This window comes from Nomascus leucogenys, chromosome 8 (assembly GCF_006542625.1).
Source record: "Nomascus leucogenys isolate Asia chromosome 8, Asia_NLE_v1, whole genome shotgun sequence".
NCBI classification, from domain to species: Eukaryota; Metazoa; Chordata; class Mammalia; order Primates; family Hylobatidae; genus Nomascus; species Nomascus leucogenys.
This window is the reverse complement of record NC_044388.1, coordinates 112,969,164-112,985,290: the sequence shown is the minus strand read 5'-3', so window position 1 is coordinate 112,985,290 and position 16,127 is coordinate 112,969,164. Positions and strand designations below refer to the sequence as shown.

Here is a 16,127-nt window from a genome sequence, read left to right as displayed (position 1 = left end):
CTGTCGCAGCCGTGAGCTGGGCGGGTGCAGGTGGGCGGTGTCCTGCTGCTCAGGCGCCCGGTGGAGGACAAGGCGGGGCGAGGTGGTCTTGATAGCGCTGTGGCCGGCTCTGAGCCAATAGTTTGGAGCTCCCGGACAGGTGGCTGGCGGTGCCGGGCGTTGGCTGTTTGCCCTGCCCCCGCCCCAAGCGTGGATCCAGCCGTGGGACAGGAACTGCCTGAGCTCGGGCCAGAGAGTTAATATTTGTGCAGGCGCCGCAGGAACGGGCTCCGCGGACGACGGGCTCCGGGGACGCACAGGCAGCGGGCCTCCCATCGGGGGTGCCGGGGGCTGCCCCCATGCGGAGCCCTTCCTGGTCGCGGCCTCGGCCGCTGCTGCTGTTGCTGCTGCTGCTGTCGCCTTGGCTTGTCTGGGCCCAGGTGTCGGCCACGGCCTCGCCCTCGGGGTCCCCGGGCGCCCCGGACTGCCCCGAGGTGTGCACGTGCGTGCCGGGTGGCCTGGCCAGCTGCTCGGCACTCTCGCTGCCCGCCGTGCCCGCGGGCCTGAGCCCGCGCCTGCGCGCGCTGCTGCTGGACCACAACCGCGTCCGCGCGCTGCCGCCCGGTGCCTTCGCAGGAGCGGGCGCGCTACAGCGCCTGGACCTGCACGAGAACGGGCTGCACTCTGTGCATGTGCGAGCCTTCTGGGGCCTCGGCGCGCTGCAGCTGCTGGACCTGAGCGCCAACCAGCTGGAAGCGCTGGCACCAGGGACCTTCGCGCCGCTGCGCGCGCTGCGCAACCTCTCATTGGCCGGCAACCGGCTGGCGCGCCTGGAGCCCGCGGCGCTAGGCGCGCTCCCGCTGCTGCGCTCACTCAGCCTGCAGGACAACGAGCTGACGGCACTCGCGCCGGGGCTGCTGGGCCGCCTGCCCGCCCTAGACGCGCTGCACCTGCGCGGCAACCCCTGGGGCTGCGGGTGCGCGCTGCGCCCGCTCTGCGCCTGGCTGCGCCGGCACCCGCTGCCAGCGTCAGGTGAGCTGTTGGGGACGCGGGTCGGGGTCTGCACCGCGGTGCGGCCGCCGCCGCCTGATGTCGCGCCTTTGTCTGTGTCCCACAGAGGCCGAGACGGTGCTCTGCGTGTGGCCCGGACGCCTGACGCTCAATCCCCTGACTGCCTTTTCCGACGCCGCCTTTAGCCATTGCGCGCAGCCGCTCGCCCTGCGGGACTTGGCCGTGGTCTACGCGCTCGGGCCGGCCTCCTTCCTCGTCAGCCTGGCTGCCTGCCTGGCGCTGGGCTCCGGGCTCACCGCGTGCCGTGCGCGCCGCCGCCGCCGCGCCGCCGCCCTCCGCCTGCCGAGACCGCCGGACCCGAACCCTGATCCCGACCCCCACGGCTGTGCCTCGCCCGCAGACCCGGGGAGCCCCGCCGCCGCCGCCCAAGCCTGAGCGGCCGCGGCCGCCTGGAGCGCTCGAAGCTTCCCCCATGCCTTTGCCCTCCCTTTACACTGTCTGCTGGCGTTAACAAGCGACACAGACCGAAAACTGCGTGACATTCCTTTAGGCATCACCACTGCATACACCGGGAGGTGGGGGGTGGGCGGTGCGCGCCTGCACCCTGGGGGCAGAGGGGCAGAGCGCGGCTGCGCACGGGCCGCACGGGGAAGGCACGCGCTCGGGCCCTGGGAGTGCTGGTCCTGTACAAGGTGGCGGGCCGGTCACGCACCCGGAACGAGGGCGGGGGCGGGCGGGTGGCGCTCTCCCGTGCCCAAAGTGCAGGGCAGGGTTGAAGACAGTCCCGAGCCAGCGTCCGGGGAGGCCCGTTCTGGGCTGCAGGCCGGACGAGGAGAGGAGGGGCCCAGCCCTCTCGAGTCTGGAGGAGGCGGCCCGAGGCGGCGGGAGGCGCTGCCAGCTGGGAAGTCAGGGACGGCCGTGGGGGAGGGCAGGGCCAGCCCCGGCGTGTGGGGTCAAGGGGCAGACGGGGTGTGGGTGGGCGGTGCCGCAAGAAGAGGGGAGGGTGGAGCTCAGGCTGCAGAGGAGCGCAGGCGCCCGAGGAGGGGCGACCCAGCCAGCTGGGGCCATGGGCCCCACTGTGGCTCAGGCTGGTGCTGCGGGAAGGATGGGGCTGCCGTCTCTGCTCCAAGCCCCTCCGCCTGGGGCCAGTTAGCCCCCGCTCCCCACTGCTCAGAGACCCCAGGGCCCTGCCTCTGCCGGAGCGCCCTGCGGCCCTGCCCAGCCGACTCAGCTCTGCCCCATCCTCAGCCGCTCCGGTCCGCACCTTGGTCCAGCAGGGGCTGCCCGCGAGGCAGCGGGGAGGGCGGGCGGACGGACGGGAGGCCCAGGGTGGGCAGTCTCTGGGGCGGGTGGGCTTCCCTCAGGCCTTCCCGAGCAGCAGGACCCATCAGTGTCCTCGGCCGGGCTAACTGGGCAGGTGGGCGCCTCCGGGGGCCTCACACCACGGTGCTGACCGAGGGATCTGAGAGGTTGAGCGGGCCCGTGATATCAGTGGGATGGTACTGCTGCAAAATAGAAATACACAGACAAGGCGCCCGTTAGCCCCACGCTGGGGGCACGCGCGGGGCCGGGACGGGGTGGACCGGCCAGCCGGCCAACCGGCGGGCGGGCAGGCACAGCCTGGGGGAGGCTGGGGGTGCTCCTCCCCCGACCCCGTGGTGCTCCGGGGCTCTGCGTGGGCCGGGCCGCTGTCCCGTCCGTCTGTCTGTCTGTCTGCGGGGGAGGGGGCAGAGGAGGGCGGGCGGGGAGTCTCAGCTCTCCCTATGACGGGAACACAGCTGCAGCTGGCCCTCCTCCCTCTCAATAGCGCGTCGCGGCAGCACTGTGTCTTTTTGGTTTTGCAAAGCGCCGCGTCCACCCCCGGTGCTCTATAAATAAGAACCAACAATCAATACCCGCTGGCCCCGCCGGCCGCCAGGGACCCCAGCCCTCAGCGCCCAGTGCCGCCCTGGCCCGGACCGGCCACAGGACAGGGGCAGGGGATCTCCGCAGCCGGACTGACCCCACCCTGCCCAAAGGAGCCCCCCCACCCACGCCTCCCTCAGAACAAGCTCGCAGCCCCAGAGACCAGGTGGGATCTGGGCTGCCCTCCCCTGCCCAGACCCCCAGCTGGCAGTGCCCCCCACAGTTCAGCCTTGCAGGGCAGGGCCAGCCCCAGATGCCATGTGATGCCAGAACTGGCCCCAGAGGACGGTCCCTGGTGCCCAGGGAGGCTCGGGTGAGGGTTCCACTGGGAACATGTCCCCAGGAGGGCACCATGAGGGTCTCTGAGCTGCACCTGGCCCCGCTCCAGGCAGGGCCCTGGGACCCAGTGTCACCCTCTGAAAGTGGCCCATCACCTGCACGACATTTGTGCTTGCCCCCCGTGGCTGCCTGCCCCAAATCGCTGTTTCTCCTGTCTGCCTGGACACCCCCTCTTCCCCAGCCTGCCCGGCCCACAATCCCTGTGCTATTCCCCCTCCCTGTTCCCTGCGGGACTCCTGGCTCAGACTTGGCAGCATCGGCTCTGCCCGCTTTCTGCAGCAGGGGTGGCTCCAGGAATGGTGCTTCCACCTGCTCCTTGAGCCTCCAGTGGCCCCCAGGCCTACAGGCTCTCACTGTCCACCCATCCTGCATGCCAGGTCCCTTCCCCAGGAAGCTGAGCAGCCAGGCCTCATGGGTCCCTCTTGGGGCACCCTGGTGGCTTCATCTCAGGATTTGGCTTGCTTGATGCCAAGTCCTGTCTGTGCCCTGGAGGTCTGCCCCGCTTCCAGTGCATTGAGGGGCGGGTGGCTGCAAATCGCACTTCCTCCCCGGGGCGTAAGCTTCTCTCTGGTGATGCAGCTTATGGGCTGGGGACTTCCTGTGGGCCAGACTGGCCCCTGGACTGCAGGGTGGCCACTGGACTGAGGTCTCTGCTGCCTCTCTGGGCAGCCCCTCCCCACCATGGTGCCTGGGCCTAGGGTGCCTCTAGCAAGGCTGGGTTCGCTTTGGGGGCCTCTGGTCCGAGTGTGCATATTCGCTACAGGGACAAGCTGCCCCGAGCAGGAGGTAGGGGGGCTTCTGGGCTCCAAAGAGCAGGCCTGGCTCTTTGGGGTGGGCCCTGTGGGGTTGCTGGGGTCAGGAGCTGAGGTGCTCGTTTCCCTTCCAGAGGCCTCCCTGTCTGGGAACCTCAGTGTCGTCCTGGGCCTCTGCAGGCCAGGGCTTGTGGGGCCGCCCCTACCCATTCTCAGACCCTCTGGGAGCTGCCGCCATACCTCCTGCAGGGCCCCTGCTCAGCCTGGGGTGGGAGCCACCCCTTTCGGTCCCACCCCACTCCCTGCCTGCCAGTCCCCCGTGGCCGGGGCCAGTTCCAACTCCAGGCCCCAGCCGTCCACCCAGACGGACCCAGGCCCGGCCCCCAGCCCCCGGCCCACACAGAGACCACATGAAGATGCAACACGCATGGCTCTGGTGAGACAGGTGAGACAGGTGTCTGGGGGGCGGGGCCAGTGGCCAGACAGACGGACGGGATGGGACATCACAGCCACCCCCTGCAGGGCTGTCGCAGAGGCAAAGTGAGGGCGGCGGGCCCCTCTGGGAGAGGCAAGAGAAACGGGGACATAACAGAGAAGTGGTGTGGCCTCCCGGCAGCTGAGGAGTCCAGGGCGGGGCCACGCTGGGCTCCCAGGGCCCCAGACTTGGCCCCGAGAGGTGGTGTGGCTGACTGACTGACCAACGAGATGACAGGCTTCAAGATGGCGTGTGGGTCATGGCAGGGGAGGTGGGCGGGCAGACTAACGGAGACACACGGGGAAAGCCGAGGACCCAGGAGGGCCGGGGAGAAAGGTCCAGAGAGTGAGAGAGAGCAGCGTGGGCGGGCTGGGCAGAGCGGCCGCCGCAGGGAGACAGGGGCAGAGTGGGCCACAGGAGCCCAGGGTCCGGGGCGGGGTGATGGGGCGGGAGACACACGCAGGGCAGGGCAGGTGGAGTCGGACGCGGGACTGGGGTGCTCTCCCCCTTACCGTGTCTTTGGAGGACCTACGTCTCTTGAAGCTGGAAGCCAGGGTGGAGGTGATAGCCCTAAATGTGGCTTTCTTTTTAGGGTCAGGCTCTGCTCTACCACTCTTTCTATCCTAAAATGAATATGTATAAGTGATTAGATGGCTAGGGTGGTGGCCACACCTGCCCTCGCCTGCTCCTGGGTGGGCCGCTGCCCAGCCTGGCCGGCCACTTGGGCCCTCGCTCCTGCCTGCCTCCCTGTGCTGGACAGACGGGCCGACAGCGGACGTTCGAGGGTGGCCTCTTCTCCTGCCCGGGGTCTCGGGCCTGACCTTGCTCGTGCTGGGGCTGGGCTTGGGGGCTCTCGGCTGGCTCTTCCTGGGAGGTCCGCCTGGCTCCCTGGCTCCTGGGTGGCCCTGGCTTACAGGCGTCCCGAGGAGGAGGAGTCCTCTGAGGACTGGAGGAGTTGCCCCTCAGGCCACACCAGCTGTCTGCGTGGAGGCCACTGACCCCCAAGGGGCACACGCCAAGATTCAGGAGGGGGCCGAGGGCTGGAGGCAGGTGTCGAGGTGGAATTGGAGTGACAGAGGCAGCTCCCGGGACTCTGGCCTCAGGTCTGATGGCCAGGTGGCCTGTGCCCGCCAGTGGTGGCTGCGGCCAGGTCCCCAGGGGACCTGTGGGGGCCAAGAGCAAGAGCGGGCGGATGAGAGGTGTGGAGCCTCCAGCAACCCCATCCCCCAACAGCCCTGGCCGCACTGTCGGCTTCATCTCAGGACACAGGCTCCAGGACGGCACCCAGAGAAAGAGAAGAGACGGAGTGAACCGGAACTCGACCGCGGGCCACGAGCCCTTAGGCCTGTACAGGCCCACTGCCCACCCTGTCCCAGGTGGGCCGTGGCTGCCCTTGCTGGTGGCAAATTCTCATGGATACAACCTGGGCACCAGGCAGGACCGGACCTGGCCCAATTCGGATTAGAGTCACGGAGCACAAGGACATAGCAGGAAAGGGGGGGTCTCCGAAGGGTGTCAAGGGGCTTGGGTCGGCGGAGGGCAAAATGCATCTTGGACTCACGTGCCATACACAGGCGGGCCCCTGTCTTACCCTGCCTGATTGCCTTCCTATGGAATGGGTACCGGCGGGCGACTCTGGAGACAGAGGGGCCAGGCGGAGGCTTGGAGCAGGGTGCGTGGCCTCCCTTGGCCCCGGCTTTGCAGTGGGCAGCCACCTGCAGGCAGCCCCCCACCAGCGCTGCCCCCGTGCCCTGGGAGCACTCACCACTGCCCCTGGCCATGGCTCCTAGCTCCAGTCCTGCCCACCGGAGCCAGAGCCAGTGCCACGGCCTTCGGGGATGGAGGAGGGCCGTGGCCGGGCCGGGCCCTGGGCACCAGGCCTTGGAGGGTGGCCTGCCCTACCTGCAGGTTCTTCCTCCACACGTTCACGGCTGCAAAGGCCAGCTGCATCTGCTTCCGGCGAGCATCCTTGTGCCGCTTGTAGGCAATCTCAATGAAAATCAGGAAGATCCCGGCCACGATGCCCCCAGCTACTAGCATGAAGACCCCTGTGTGCCAGGACCCAGAGCCTCAGTTGCTGGCCAGAGAGGCCGCAGCCCACGGAGAACCCACCCGAGAACGGCTGAAGGAGAACGCACCTGCCATGTTCTCAAAAGTAAGGGTCGCAGGGGCGTTGCTGCGCGAGTCACATTCCTGATACCGAACCCACGTCTTGTCCAGGTCTTCCATGAAGCCATTCTCATGGGACCTGGGGGTGGGAACAAGTGAGCCTGCAGTTGGGCGGGGCCCAGGACGGGAAGGGGCAAGCTGGGGGCGGGGGCGGGGCCGGGGCCGGGGCGGGGCGGGGCCTGCGGGGCAGGGTGCGGCGTGGAGTGGGCAGCGCCTGGCCTGGGTGGGAAATGTGTGGCGGCCTCGGAGTGATCTGGCACTGGGGAGGGCGTCCACCTCTGGTGGAGAGGGGCGGAGGAGGGACGCGGGCGCACGGACACTCACTTGAGGATGGACAGGGAGACGTTCTGCTTCCAGGGGCTGTCTTTGCGCATGCCTATGCCGAAGCCCGAGCGGAAGAACAGCTCTCCAGTCGTCACCAGGTCGCACTTCTGCGAGGCCTCGAACTCCAGCACCGCGGAGTCCCAGATGAAGGCATGCAGCTTGCTGCCGGCAGAGGCGGAGTCACGGGGGCCTTGGTCCTGCCAGCCTGGAAGCCCCAGCCCGCGCCCTCCGGGGTGCCTGGCCCGGACGCTCTCCTGCCCGGTGGAGGCCACCCTCCCCCTCCCGGCACTTGTCCCGCCCTGGCCGCCCGCGCCTCACTTGTCTCTCACGGCCTGGATGGCCTCCGCCGCACTCTCGTAGTTGTGCTTCTCCATATGCCGGTACATGGTGCTCAGCTCCACCTGGCGCCGGAAGTAGATGTCCACGGAGCTCTGCTTCACCGTGGCGTAGATAAATTTGTCCGAGGGGTTCCTCAGCTGCAGGGTCGGAGGGCAGGGCTCGCGGCGGCGGCTCCCCAGGCCCCTAACCGAGGCCGACCCCAGCTCACCTCGCATTCCCACCCCCAGCCCGGCCAGGCCTCACCCGAGGGTCGTTGATGCCCGTGATGCGCTCCTCCGGCCGGTCCAGCACCAGGAAGGCCGCCAGGTTGGCGGTGTAGGAGGCCACGATGATCATGGCAAAGCCGGCCCACACCATGCCCAGGATGCGCGCCGAGAAGCTTCTGGGGGCGCCTGTGGGCGGGCGGGGGGCTCTGTCAGACCCTAGAGGGCCGGAGCGGGACCAGGAGGGCCGGGCGGGGCCTTACCTTCCCCGATGCCGGAGTTGAGCAGGACGCCCCAGGAGAACCACATGGCCGAGGACAGGGTCAATGCGTCCTCCTCCTCCTCCTCGCTGTTCACCTTGAACCGGCCGAAGGGGCTGCGGGGCGCAGAGGGCGGGCGGGAGAGAGGGCGGGAGAGGCGGCCCTGCCCCGCCCCTCGCCGGCTCCGCGCCCCGCAGATGGAGGTGTCTGAGCCCCGGGTCGCGCTCACCTGAAGCGGTCCAGCAGGTACAGCATCACGGCCACCACGTGCACCGACAGCCCCACCAGCAGCCACAGTGTGCTCTGGAACGGCTGCATGAACGAGTCCAGCGTGCTCCGGGGGATCTCCTGCGGGGGGACGCGAGGTCAGCGCGGCCCGGGCCCTCCAGGGACCCCCCCGCCACCCGGCCCCTGCCCACCTTCTTGACCAGAATAGTCAGGCCCTGGTACTTGAAGGGCTTGGAAAACTCGATGTACTGCGCGCGCTCGTTGTTTATGGTTAGCGGCGCCACGATCATGTCCGCCTGCCCGCTGAGCAGCTCGCCCATCATCCCATTCCACTCCTTCTTGTTGCTGTTGTTCACCTGCGAGGCGACAGAGCCGGCGGGGATGCAGGCAGCGTCCTCCCAGCTCCCGCCACAGGTACCCCCGACCGAAGCCGCCCTAGAGCACTCCGGGGGTCTTCTCCCCAAGACCCTACCCAGCTCGCAGGCCCCACCCCAAACTCCAGCCCCGCCCTGGCTCGCAGGCCCCTCCCACGCCGGGCGGGCCCCGCCACAGCCAACAGGCCCCGCCCACTCCACATCCGCCCACTCCAGACCCCCGCCTACAGGCCCCGCCCACTCCGTGCCCCCGCCCACTCAGGCACCCACTTCAGGCCCCTCCCATGTCAGGCCCCACCCCAGCCCTCAGGCCCCGCCCACCACATGCTTTACCCACCGCAGGACCCAGCCTGCAGGCTCCGCTCACTCCATGCCCCACTCACCCCAGGACCCCCCCCATCTGCAGGCCCCGCCTACTCCATGTCCCACCCACTCCGACCCTGCCTGCAGGCCCCTCTCACGCTGGTCCCCACCCCCGCCGTCCAGCCTACCCGCTCCTGTGTGCCGAACTTGCCATCTGCCACCAGGTGCACCTCGTAGGTGAAGTTCATGGTCCGTGCCAGCTTGATGAGCAGGTCGATGCAAAAGCCGTAGCAACACTGAGGCACCGTGTGGCGGGCTGGGTAGGTGCGGGCGGTAACTGCTGGGCTCCAGACCGCCCCGCGCCCGCGCGCCCCGCGCCCTGCCCCACGCCCCGCGTCCTGCCCCGTGCACTCACGGCTGCCCGGCGACGTGTCATTGGGCCCGGTGCAGATCACCTTCTTGACTGGGTCGCCGTTGACTGTGAACTCCTCCTTGCATGTCCCATCACTCAGCGTGGGCTTGACGTACACGAAGGGCTCCTGGTGGATCGTCACAATCTGGAGGGGAAGGGGAGACCCAGCCTGGACCACCGACCTAAGGCTGCCCAGGGCGGCAGTCTCTTTTCAGCTCCCAGCCTCCCCTGGCGCCCCTCTTAATCCCCCCCGCCCCCACGTCCTGCGCCGCCGGCCACTGCCCCTCTCTGGAGCTTCTTCACGAGCCCAAGTGTTCAGGACACATCCTCCCCAGCCACCATCAGCATCATCTGCCTGCAGCCCCTGGGGGTGGGGGCTGGGGACTCAGAAAAGATTCCCGGAGCGCTAGACCCTTCTCTTGGCCACTTCTCCTCCAGTCTTGCCTTAGACATGATTCCCTGCAGCAGAGGAGCCGCTGATGTCCCGTGTATGCCAGGCATCTTCCAGGGGTGAGAAACCGCCCAGCCTGCAGGCTGACCCCCACCCTGCTGTGCCACGAGGACAGGGGCACGTCCACGAAGCCGACCCTGCACCTGCACAGGACCTGGGACCCATGGGGCCACCCACCCATGCCTCCCTTCATCCCGGCGCCCTGCCTGTCCCGGCCCCCAGCCCTGAAGCCTTCAGGCTTTGAGTGTAGGTCTCTGGCTCCCTCCTCTTGCCCGTGTGTACGTGCTCCACCGCTCCGTGGCCTCTTCGACCCACACTCCTGCTTGGGCTCGCCCTCCTGTCTGTCCTTCAGGGGACCATGGCCTGGGGATGGGGAAGGGATCTGGGGCACAGGGGGCTGGAATGGAGCATAGCGCACTGCCAGAACTCTGAGGGGAGATGGTGTCAGAGCTGAGCCCTCAAGGTGGGCAGGGATCAAGCAGGTGCCTGAGGGCAGGTGGAGCAGAGGAGCCCACAGTCCAGAACTGCAAAGGCAGGGAGTCGTGGGGGTGGTGGGAGAGGCACCCTCCCGGCATGTCCTAGGGAGGGTGAGCCTGAGAGGGGGGCAGGCCCACCCTCAGCCTCCAGGCAGCATTTTGTCTTTTATCCCCAGGGGGATCAGGAGCCATTGAAGAAGTTGATTTGCTTTATAAAACTTTCATTATATTTTCCTGTTATACAGGTAATATATATGCTAGTACTTTTTAAAAAATTAGTGAGACCAGAAACAAATTTGTCAAAAGCCATCTGCATCTCACAGCCTAGATGGGGCCTTTTGGCCATTAGCGTTTGACCGCTGCTTTCAGACTTTTCAGTGTGAGGTGTCTAGGCTGCAGTGAAACCCACACTGGCACTGGAAAACCCCACCCTGTCTGCAGAGCAGGGGAGGGAGCCTGGGTGAGAGGCCACAGGGGCTAGGGCAGAGCAGGTGAGGGAGCCTGGCTGAGAGGCTACAGGGGCTGGTGCAGAGCAGGGGAGGGAGCCTGGGTGAGAGGCCACAGGGGCTAGGGCAGAGCAGGTGAGGGAGCCTGGCTGAGAGGCTACAGGGGCTGGTGCAGAGCAGGGGAGGGAGCCTGGATGAGAGGCTACAGGGGCTGCTGCAGAGCAGGGGAGGGAGCCCTGGGTGAGGCCACAGGGGCTGGTGCAGAGCAGGTGAGGGAGCCTAGGTGAGAGGCTACAGGGGCTGGTGCAGAGCAGATAAGGGAGCCTGGGTGAGAGGCTACAGGGGCTGGTGCAGAGCAGATAAGGGAGCCTGGGTGAGAGGCCACAGGGGCTGGCACCAGGCTTCAGGGGTGGGCTCACAAAGCAGACAGGGTCAAGAGACATTTGAGGGCCTGGAATGACCGAGAGAAGGTTGGTGGGCGTGTTGCCTGTGAGGTCCTTGCCTTTGGCGGTCTGTGGTGCTACCGGGACTGGAGTGTGTGTGGAGTGGGGGTGGTATGGCTCTGCCCGGGGAGGAACGGCCAGGAGAGCACCCTGGAGTAGGGAGCCAAGGGAAAGATGTTCCGGAGGAGGAAGCCAGCCCGGGCAGAGGCTCTCAGAGGCCCAGGGGAGTCAGGAAGGGCTGTCCCACATGGTGGAAGAGGACAGTTTGACCCAGTCCCATCAGGAGGCCATGAAGGCCGGAAGAGGGATGAGGAGTGGGGAGGACCAAGACCGGGGACAGCGAGTGCTGAAGCTGAGGTCTCCCTGCTGTCCCCCATCTGCTCTTCCACAGCAGGGTCCTGTTAGACAACTAACTGCCCCAGACCTAAGTAGGGCTGGGTCAAGAAGGGCACTGGAGACCCCCTGTGGGATGGGGGCAGCTTCCTCTCCTCCTTCCTGTTCTCTCTGCTTCCTGTGCTGTGCCAGGTGTGCTGGACGGTGTCCAGGGGCAGCAGGCCCCACCCCCACTTCCTTTAGTGGCTTTCATTGACCTCACCGCACCCTCCTCCTTTAGGCCAGAGGGGGTGGATGAGCTGTCTGGGGTGGGGACACTGAGGGAGGTCTGTGGGGCCCCCACCTTCAGTCTGGTGGACATCTGGTACCCTCGAGGCTTCTCTGTCTCTCCGCCTGGCCAGATGATCTTCCTGTCATTAGGGATGACCTGGGGGTGGGAGTATGAGATGGAGGGTGGCCACGCAGGGGTCTTGGCCCCAGGACCCTAAGGCCCCAGCCCCCACCCCCTCATGACCCCCACCTACATGGGTGCCGTTGTAGATGCCCACTTGCACCAGCTTGCGGTTCTGCAGGTTCATGATGCTGTAGTTGGCGAACTTCCGGTCCCCATCCTCATTGAACTCCACACGACCGGTCACCCCGTCCGCATACTTGGAAGACATCAGCACTCTAGGGGAGGAGGCATAGCTGAGGCTTCTCAGAGATGCTCCTTCCCCCGCTCCTTCTCCTGCCTGCTGAGCAGCTCGGGCTTTTCCCTTGTCCCAGTCCCAAGAACGGAAAGATCAGCAGATGCCAGACCCTGCACACCGTGGTATCTGCCTGCACCACATGGACGGTGCGGCTCATGACAGCTGAGTGGTTTCTGGGTGCCAGACCCTGCTTTCAAAGGCTTTCCATGGGTTAGGATGTTGTCCTCACAGCCATCCTGTCTTACAGAGATGGAGGTGGGGGGGGGGGGGCACGCTGTATCCAGCACTTTGGGAGGCGGGCGGATCACGAGGTCAGGAGATGAGACCACGGTTGGTCCCTATCAGCCTGGGAGGGGCCATAACCCGGATGCATGCCTGTACAGAGAGATGCGGAGGTGGAAGCTCAGAAGAATGCCTGCCCTTTTGCCAGCAAGTGAAGGAGAGGTTGAGCTGGCTCTAACGACCGGGCTGCCCTGTCTGGCTGTGTGTGCATGTGTGCATTGTACCCATTGGGCCACATCTGTGAACCTGTGTGCACACGTGATCCCTATGTGGGGTGCACCCCATGCATGTGCTTGTGTCACGTGTGTGTCATGTGTGCACACATGGTTCTGTGTATGCGTGTGCACGTGTGTGCACACGTGCTGCCTACATCTGCACTTATGTGGGCATTGTGGATGGTGGCTCTGCACACGCTACTCAATGGTTGGGGATCTGGGGGTGAGCTGGCATGGCACGGTGTCCAGGCATGCTGTGAGCTAACTCCTGCCACACTGCAGATATTCACTTGGGTCTCTGGGCCTTGGCCAACCCTGGCTGTCTAAGGCTCGTGTGCTGTTCTTGGGCTCCTTGTCTGGCCTCCGGGGTCCCTGGAAGCTTTCAGTCCCCATCCGCATCAAGTCTCCTCCTAAAAGCTGCCAGCCACACAGGGAGAGGGGTGCTGTTTCAGGGTGGGCTGCAGTGTGGAAAGTAGGGGCGGGGGCAGTGGAGCCAGTCCCCACTCCAGCGACAGCCCAGGTACTGGTGTCAGTGTTGAGAAGAGGGCAGATGATTGTGCCATTAGATATGGTGGTGCTGGGGGTGTGGGGGGAGAGGAGAGAAGTAACAGTGTCCAGAGGATGTTGGCAGCAGGCTCCACTGCAGTACCCCTGAGAGCGGCACCGCTCACCTCCCCTAGAGTGCCCCCACCCATCTCTTGAGGAGCTCTCCCCCAGCTCCCTAAGAGAGGCCCCGCCTAGTCCTGAGGGCTGCTCCGCCCAGCTCTGGAAAGTGGCCCCGCCCACCCCCCAAGAGCGGCCCCGCCCATCTCTGGAGTGACCCCGCCCACCTCCCCGAAGAGCAGCCCCGCCCAGCTCCAGAGAGGCCCCGCCCACCTCTTAAAGAGCGGCCCGGTCTTCCAGATGTTGGTGTTGCCCACGCAGCCCCGCGGCGGGTCGGTGATGTTCTCCTTCTCGAGGAGCTCGTGCACGGCCTGGGCCACCACGCCCACGGCGTCGCTGATGTGGGCCGACTCGTTCTTGCCGTTAATGAGCTGCAGCCCGAGGATACCTGGGCGAGCATGCGACTTAGAGCCCGTGGGGGCCTCCCCGTTCCGGGACCCCGCCAAGGCCCAGCACTCACCGTCCGGGGCGTAGCGCAGGGCGTTCCCCGAGATCTCGCGCTCCCCGACCAGCCACACGTACCCGGAGCCCGTCATGTTCAGCATTGCGGCTGCGCGGTATACAGTGGCAGCATCGTCCTCGCTGTGGAGCAGACGGGGGTGACGGGCCAGGACTCCGGCACTCCCACCGCGGCGCTCCGCAGGCCCAGGCAGGTCCTTCTCCTCTGGAGCAGGGACCTGCCCAGCCCCCAGCCCCTCCTAGAGCGAAGCCTGCAGACCCCGCAGAGGCGCTGCGGCCCAGAACCCAGGAGCCTCCCAGGCCTCCGTTGCCGTCCCTTACCTTGGGGGAGCAGGGATGGGGTTAGATTCCTGGCTGATGGGACAGACTTCCTACTTGTGGCCTGCACCTGTGCTCCCCAGCTCGCCCTTCCCTCTACCTCAGAAGGCTCTGATGGGGTCCCAAGATGGTAATGGATCACCATTGATCACTTGCTGGCCAGATACCAGGCACTGCTCGAAGTGTTTTACGGGGATTATCTTATTTAACTTTCACAATATCTCTGTGTCCCGAAGGGAAGCGGAGGCACACGGGACACATAAGCGTTGGTAAGTGGCAGAGTCAGGACCCAAGCTCCTAAGACCTCCTAGACAGGCCACACCCCTCTGGTCCTCTATGTACAAACATGTGAAATGAGGGGTTGGGGGGCTCTCCAGGTTGGCGAGATACTGGTGGATCCAGCGTCCTGGGGGATGGCCAGAGATGAGAGGTGGCTTTCCCCCTGGGGTCTGCACAAGCAGCTGCCTTCGCCCAGCCACCCAGGCCTGGGGCCTGCAGGAGGACAGAGCCCAGGCAGGCCTCACCGTGCAGGCATCTGTGGTCTTGAGCTCTGCCAGTGTGCTTGCAGGTGGGCCCTTGAGGACAGTGGAGCAGGGGACCTGGTCCTCTGGGGTTGGGGCCTCTCTGGTTATGACAAGGACCTGGAGGCCTTTGGGGTGTCTTCCCTCACCCCCATCTGTCAGACCTTTCTCTGCAGGGCCTGACCTGTCTCCAGGTGGGCTTGGACAACCCCTGACACTTTGCTTCTCCAGGCATGGGCAGCAGGGTTGGGTGGATCGTCTGAGTGTTGGGTAATTTTCACAATGCTTGACTGTGGAAACCAAGGTGGCCCTCCCCTCCTTGAGGAGGGATCTGCCCCCAATTTTCTCGAGAATAACCCCACAAAGAAATGCAGCCCTTCCGTGTTTGCTCTACATGATGATGCTGTTGGATGTCAGCGACACAAAACAGAGGTGCTCCCAGTAGCACTGGCCCAGTGTCCCCCGATGAGAGCATCTAGCAGAGGCTCCGCACACTGAACACAACACAGCTTGTCCAGCAAGACCCAACACTACACGTGTCATGGCGCAGCGTGCCCGCTATCACAGTACCCACCAGGGCCTGACGGACAAGCCTGTCTTCTTGACGCAATTCAGGTCCATGACATGTGATGTGGTGGAATGATTAGGAGCAAAACAGTTGTAAACAAAAGCCTGATCTGTCCATCAAAACTCATCCGATCATTTTATGGAAATAGCTGATACTAATCAAGGCAACTTCAGGAAAATGAAAAGTTTTGGAAACAAATTGTCTGCACGCTATGGAAAATTGGTCAAAAATTAAGATTGGCGTCATGTCTCTCTGCAAAACACCCTCAACAACCTTCACTAAGGAGGAGCCAAAATATGACAGGTTGAAGGTCTCCGGTCAAGAAGGCCTGTGCCTGCCGCTGCCCAGGGCTCGCCTCTCTGCACTCCTGGGAGATGGGCATGCTGGGTGGGCCAGTTGGCCTCCACTGTGGGACTCTGGCCTCCACTCCAAGGAGCTCAGCATGTTAAGAGAACGTACTTTCCCAGCCCTGACAGTCCAGAGCCGTCCATTGCTCTGAAGTATTTCGAGGCTGGGTGCAGTAACTCACGTCTGTAATCCCAGCACTTCGGGAGGCCGAGGTGGGCGGATCGCCTGAGGTCAGGAATTCGAGACCAGCCTGACCAACATGGAGAAACCCCGTCTCCACAGAAACAAAAAAATTAGCCGGGATGGTGGCGCATGCCTGTAATCCCAGCTACTCGGGAGGCTTGGCAGGAGAATTGGTTGAACCTGGGAGGCAGAGGTTGCAGTGAGCCAAGATCGCGCCACTGCACTCCAGCCTGGGTGAGAGACTGAGACTTTGTCTTTAAAAAAAAAAAAAAAAAGTATGTTGGAGCTGGGCGCAGTGGCTCACGCCTGTCATCCCAGCCCTTTGGGAGGCTGAGGTGGGTGGATAACTTGAGGCCAGGAGTTCGAGACCAGCCTGGCCAACATGGCGAAACCCAGTCTCTACTAAAAATGTAAAACTTAGCTGGGCATGGTGGCCCGCACCTGTAATTCCAGCTACTCGGGAGGCTGAGGCAGGAGAATCGCTTGAACCCCAGGGGGCAGAGGTTGCAGTGAGCTGAGATCATGCCACTGCATTCCAGCCTGGGCAACGGAGCAAGACTCTATCCCCCCAAAAAAGAGAAAGAGGTATGTTGGTGGGTGTGTGGTTGATGTGTGCTGTGGTCAGTGTATGCATATGTGTGGGGTATGGTGTGCATGTA

At 65.0% G+C, this 16,127-nt stretch overlaps 2 protein-coding genes across 14 annotated transcripts in view; one reads left to right on the top strand and one right to left on the bottom strand.

The window, feature by feature from the left end:
• Nucleotides 1–244: 244 nt before the first annotated feature.
• On the top strand, nt 245–1,521 carry LRRC26 (leucine rich repeat containing 26). The gene is made up of 2 exons (XM_003279806.3): nt 245–1,011; nt 1,097–1,521. Exons 1-2 carry the CDS (start codon nt 339–341, stop codon nt 1,423–1,425), a joined length of 1,002 nt encoding a protein of 333 aa, XP_003279854.2. The 5' UTR covers nt 245–338; the 3' UTR covers nt 1,426–1,521.
• Nucleotides 1,522–16,127, bottom strand: part of GRIN1 (glutamate ionotropic receptor NMDA type subunit 1) — a 29,103-nt gene continuing 14,497 nt past the window's right edge. For 2 of the 13 annotated variants that reach the window (XM_030818264.1, XM_030818266.1), the window contains 16 exons: nt 13,532–13,653; nt 13,285–13,459; nt 11,747–11,891; nt 11,566–11,649; nt 9,077–9,218; nt 8,850–8,977; nt 8,176–8,340; nt 7,986–8,104; nt 7,760–7,872; nt 7,537–7,685; nt 7,273–7,430; nt 6,955–7,116; nt 6,600–6,709; nt 6,364–6,509; nt 4,974–5,084; nt 1,522–2,858 (listed from right to left, as the gene is read on the bottom strand). In XM_030818264.1, the coding sequence (XP_030674124.1) occupies nt 2,742–2,858; nt 4,974–5,084; nt 6,364–6,509; nt 6,600–6,709; nt 6,955–7,116; nt 7,273–7,430; nt 7,537–7,685; nt 7,760–7,872; nt 7,986–8,104; nt 8,176–8,340; nt 8,850–8,977; nt 9,077–9,218; nt 11,566–11,649; nt 11,747–11,891; nt 13,285–13,459; nt 13,532–13,653 (2,146 nt within the window). In that variant the 3' untranslated portion in view covers nt 1,522–2,741. The other 11 variants (XM_030818265.1, XM_030818268.1, XM_030818273.1 and 8 more) reach the window with 7 other exon arrangements.